Source organism: Centroberyx affinis, unplaced genomic scaffold (genome assembly GCF_046629955.1).
Source record: "Centroberyx affinis isolate AG114_WGS23_722 - 3 ecotype Tasmania unplaced genomic scaffold, CSIRO-AGI_Caff_v1 ptg003603l_1, whole genome shotgun sequence".
In the NCBI taxonomy this organism is placed as follows: Eukaryota; Metazoa; Chordata; class Actinopteri; order Beryciformes; family Berycidae; genus Centroberyx; species Centroberyx affinis.
This window is the reverse complement of record NW_027281521.1, coordinates 32,501-37,500: the sequence shown is the minus strand read 5'-3', so window position 1 is coordinate 37,500 and position 5,000 is coordinate 32,501. Positions and strand designations below refer to the sequence as shown.

The 5,000-nt window shown below is 40.0% G+C and overlaps 1 protein-coding gene across 1 annotated transcript in view; it reads right to left on the bottom strand.

The window, feature by feature from the left end:
* The window catches only part of LOC139661738 (acylphosphatase-2-like), a 14,495-nt gene extending 10,488 nt beyond the window's left edge, over positions 1–4,007 (bottom strand). The window contains exons 1-3 of the mRNA XM_071540302.1: positions 3,938–4,007; positions 3,101–3,117; positions 2,003–2,112 (exon numbers count right to left, since the gene is read on the bottom strand). Coding sequence (XP_071396403.1) covers positions 2,003–2,112; positions 3,101–3,117; positions 3,938–4,007 — 197 coding nt within the window. The remainder of the gene's footprint in view (positions 1–2,002; positions 2,113–3,100; positions 3,118–3,937) is intronic.
* Between the last annotated feature and the right edge of the window lie 993 nt (positions 4,008–5,000).

Below are 5,000 nucleotides of genomic sequence, written 5' to 3'. Positions count from 1 at the left end.
GCGTTATTTGTGCTTTCCTGAATAACGGATTCAGATTCGGGTACATCCCTAGTACAATCTGTCACATTATAGTCCACACATAAGAAAAAGAAAAGAAAAACAGGAACAAGTGAGACACCACATCACATACTTATGTCTATTTACAAAAATATTTGCAGAAATTGCATATCTAATGAATGAAAACATTGGCCTTGCAGCTTTCATAAGTCATTCAAAATTGTGCAGTCATATGAAATACTGTATCTTGAGTGCATCATAAACAGGTCTGTTTGATCCCAAAGCTCCTTAGAGCATGACATGCCATGGAATCTCATCCTTCAATCCTCTGGGGGCTAAAGTTTGCAAATTAAATATCCAGTATACTTCTCTTCTATTAAGAATTTCATCAATGTTTCCACCTCTCTCTGGCAGAGTCAGAATTTTCTCTGTTTTCCCATGATAAGAAGTAAATTTTCATAACAACATAATTTTCTCATTATCTGGAGATAAAGTAATGGGCTTGGAAAACAAAATGTGTTATCTGGAGAACATGACATAAATAACTAGATATCTGGAGAATATCAAGAACATGAACTCATTATCACAGGAAAACAGCATAAATAAAATGTATGGATGTACAGTATGACCTCAGTGGGCTTCTGTAGGATTAAACAACTTGTTTTACGATGGATGTTTTTTCACAGTGTGTTTATTAGGATTTGTTTTCCTTAAAGAGCAGCTGTTAACCCTAAAACTGTTTCATCAGTCTGCTTTCAGTGGAGAGTTTTAGTTTCCCATGATGCTCTGAATGTTTCAGAGGCTTTTCCACACGTTTCCATTTGATCCTTTATTTCTCCTCCAGCCTCTGGTCAGAAACCAGACTGGTTCTGTTCTGTTCTGTTCTGTTCTGTTCTGTCCTGGTCTGTTCTGTCCTGTCCTGTCCTGTCCTGTCCTGATCTGTTCTGTTCTGTTCTGTTCTGTTCTGTTCTGTTCTGTTCTGTTCTGTTCTGTTCTGTCCTGTCCTGTCCTGTCCTGTCCTGTCCTGATCTGTTCTGTTCTGTTCTGTTCTGTTCTGTTCTGTTCTGTTCTGTTCTATTATATTCTATTCTATTCTATTCTATTCTATTCTGTTCTGCTCTGTTCTGTTCTGTTAAAGTCCAGCATCAGACAGCAGTACAGGCTGCAGCTTTCTTTCTGTGTAAAATCAGGTTAAAAGTCACTGAAGTGAAGTGAGGCTGCAGCTGCAGAGAGCAGCTGGACCTTCAGGTTGTTCAGGTAAAGACCGCCATCTGCTGGCTGAACACAGTAAAGACATTAAACTACAACATGAGACACAAAACCAGATCAGATTGCAGTCTTCTTCCTCTGTCTACAGTTTGAACATGGACTGTTGCTGCAGTGTGAGGTGCAAGAAAAACACATATAGTTTAAAGCTCAGCGGTCACATGCTGTCAGTCTCTGTATTAAAACCTCTGTCTCAGTTTGTCAGTGAGACAAGGCAAGGCAAATTTATTTATATAGCACATTTCATACCCAAAGGCAAAACAAAGTGCTTTACAGAGTACACAGGCAAAAGTACAATAAACAAATGATAATAACAATAAAAGCAAGCAAGCAAAAGCACATAGAATAAAAACAATAAAAGCAAGCAAGCAAAAGCACATAGAATAAAAACAATAAAAGCAAACAGGCAAAAGCACACAGAGTAAAAACAATAAAACAAACAATCAAAAGCACACAGAATTAAAAAAAAAACAATAAAACAAACCAACAAATACATTTGATTTAAAATAAAATTAATTAAAAGCAATGGTAAACAGGTAGGTCTTTTTACAGAGGGAAAAATGTCTTCAGTCCAATGACAGAAACAGAAATAAAGCCAAAATCTGTAAGAACTTGGAGTAAAGGTGTTGTCCACATAGAGTCCAGAGAGACTTTAAACATGTCAGCTGACCCCTGGATCTATTCTATTCTATTCTATTCTATTCTATTCTATTCTGCAGTAATAGACTGTAACACTCACATCTCCTGGACCATGTCGGCGGCTCCCTGCACCTGTCCCACCACCGTCCCGCTGTAGGTGTTCTTCACCCAGCCGACCAGACCGAGCCGCAGGCCCTCCTTCTCTGTGTACTGGGGGGGTGGGGGGGTGGGGGGGGTGGGGGTGGGGGGGGGGGGTGGGGGTGTATATAATGAAAAGCTTAGTGTTTTTCTTCTCATTTTCTTCTTATAAAGGAATCAAAATAATTCTACATTGTGACATAAAAGTGTCAGCTGTAACCTGATAATACATTTGAATGGTTTAGTGAAGCTCTGTACTCAGGGAGGGACCTTTGTCAGGAAAGCCTGGGCGGGCAGGGCACATTGTCATAACTGTCCAAATCCTGTTTTTGATTAGAAATATCTTTACATTCATTGTTTTCTGAATAATTATGATTTTGGTAGTTACAGCCGGTAGTTGCAGCCCCTTTGGCTTGTGAAGCAAGTGATCTCTCTGCTGGACCAGACTCACATACAGCCACAGAGGCAGATTACTATTATTACTGTTTTCTTTAAGTGACTAAGAAGCCATTTTACATAATAAATCATCAAATTAAATGCAATATATCATACTGTTAGAAATTGTATAGTATTAGTATTGTATTAATTGTATTAATTGTATTAGAATGTGTTTGTCTGAGCATCCCAGGATAGGTGAGGGAGGGGCTGTTTTACCTGGTGAGTGGTGGTGGATTTCTGAGATGATGTATGTTGCTTTCAATGTTTTCATGTTATTATTGTATATACACTTCACAGGAAATGGAATTGTGTGCACAAACACAGCACAATTGTCTGTGTGACAACAGGCCCCATCATGTGTGACAACATGCCCTGACATGGGGTAAGTTGTCACAAGTTGTCAAATGGTATTTCTTCCAGCAAATTATTCAAAATGTCATTGCCATTTTTTAGAGAAGGCACCGCTGAGAAACACACAAATTAGTAAAAAATGTGACAACATGCCCTGCTCTCCCCTGCTGAAGGCTTAGTGGTAGAGAAGCCAAACAGGAAGTTCTAAATGTGTGTAACATCAACAGACGAGCAGCAGGTGATGGAAGGAAACAGCAGCAGAGAAACTCACCATCCTGAAACAGACTCCTGCAAACAAACACAGAAAACAGGCTCTGACATGGATTCAGTGAATGTAATAGTATATACAGTAGGATTTATACAATTGTTGTATAATATAGTGCGTGCAATAAAAAATTATGTAAAATCTTTTATTTTTACTTTAATTCTACATGTTTTTACATGTAAAATTAACTCAAAAGGATGAGAAAAGAATAGAGGTTAAACAGGTGAGATAAAGAAACAAGGAGCTGGAAAATATCTTACAGAAGTCTGGCTTCAAAACAACAAACAACAAATCAACATGACAGAGAGTCAGCAGCAGACAGAACTCAGCTTGTGGTTTTTCATATTGAATTTATTCTGAATTCTTTCTTTACCTCAGTAAACTCTCCTGCAGTTTTTTTTCTTCATAATGCTGTAATATTTTTGTCCGCATTTCTCATCCAACATGCAGCAGTGTTGAAACTGTCAGTTGCATTCGTTTACATTCATGTTTCTACTATTTTTCTGTTTCAATTCTATTTTATTACTATTTTGCTGCTGCAACAACCCGATTTCTTACTTTCTGACTTTACCATCTCTTATTCTCAGCAGCTAAAATGAATATTAGAGTACAACAGATCCTCCAAAATGCTCACAGTCACTGACCAAGAGGCTGGAGGAGCTGAGACTGAATAAAGCTCCATGTAAAGCAGCAGAGTTCTGCAGGATCCTAAATTAAGCAGCAGATCAGTTTACAGCAGAGAGCAGAGTGAAGAACAGACAGAAGAGTGAAGAACAGACAGAAGAGTGAAGAACAGACAGAAGAGTGAAGAACAGACAGAAGACAGAGTGAAGCTGAACAGACCTTGAACGTAACCGAAGATCTCAAAGTCCACAGACAGCAGTTTGGCTCCGGCTGCTTCAGCTGCACACATTCTGACAGAAATACACAAACTGTCCCTTTAAAAAGTAAGAGAGACCAGCTGAGCGAGAGGCTGCTCACTGCAGAGCCAATGTCCAGCTCCACCTCTCTGGACCTAGTCAAGCGCCACCCACTGGCTGTTAATGTTAATGCAAGCCCTTCGTCAGATCGTACTTTAACCTAATGGAAAAAAATTAGTTTATTGTTTATGCGTAAAGGTTAGATCAAAGTAACCATAACACTTGCATGGAACTTTAGATGCTGGCATTGCTAATATTACCTTACTTTTCTCTAATATTTTTCTCTAATATTTTACTTCTTACAAGTAGGCAATGTGAGAGATTACTATGTGTGCACCCCTGCCTTCTTTTTTCCACCACATTAAGATGTAGGCTATTTGTGAATTAATCTCAATCATATCTGATTAATTCATGTAATAAAGTTTGACCTAGGTTACCAATTTGGCTCTGCAGTGAGCACCACCTGCATCTTTCCAAGTGGTGCTCACTGAACTAGTGCTATGAGTGCCTTGGGGTGCGGCTGGACCTAGAGGTGGAGCTGGACTAGGTCAAGCTCCACCCATTTGGCTCTGCAGTGAGAACCACTTGGGCTGAGCTGACCGAACACTCTCTCTCTCCCTCACCCTCTCTCTCTTGCTCTCTCTCTGTCTCTCTCTCGCTCTCTCTCCCTCTCTCTGTCTCTCTCTCCCTCTTTCTCTCTCTCTCTCTCTCTCTTGCTCTCTCTCTCTCTCCCTCTTTCTCTCTCTCTGTCTCTCTCTCTCTCACTATCTCTCTCTCTGTCTCTCTCTCTCTCTCCGTCTTTCTCTCTCTGTCTCTCTCTCTCTCCCTCCCTCTCTCTGTCTCTCCCCCCCCTCTGTCTCTCTCTCGCTCTCTCTTTGTCTCTCTCTCTCTCTCTCTCTCTCTCTCTCTCTCGCTCTCTCTCTCAATTTCAATTCACTTCAATTCAAAAGGGCTTTATTGGCATGGGAAACATACGTTTACATTGC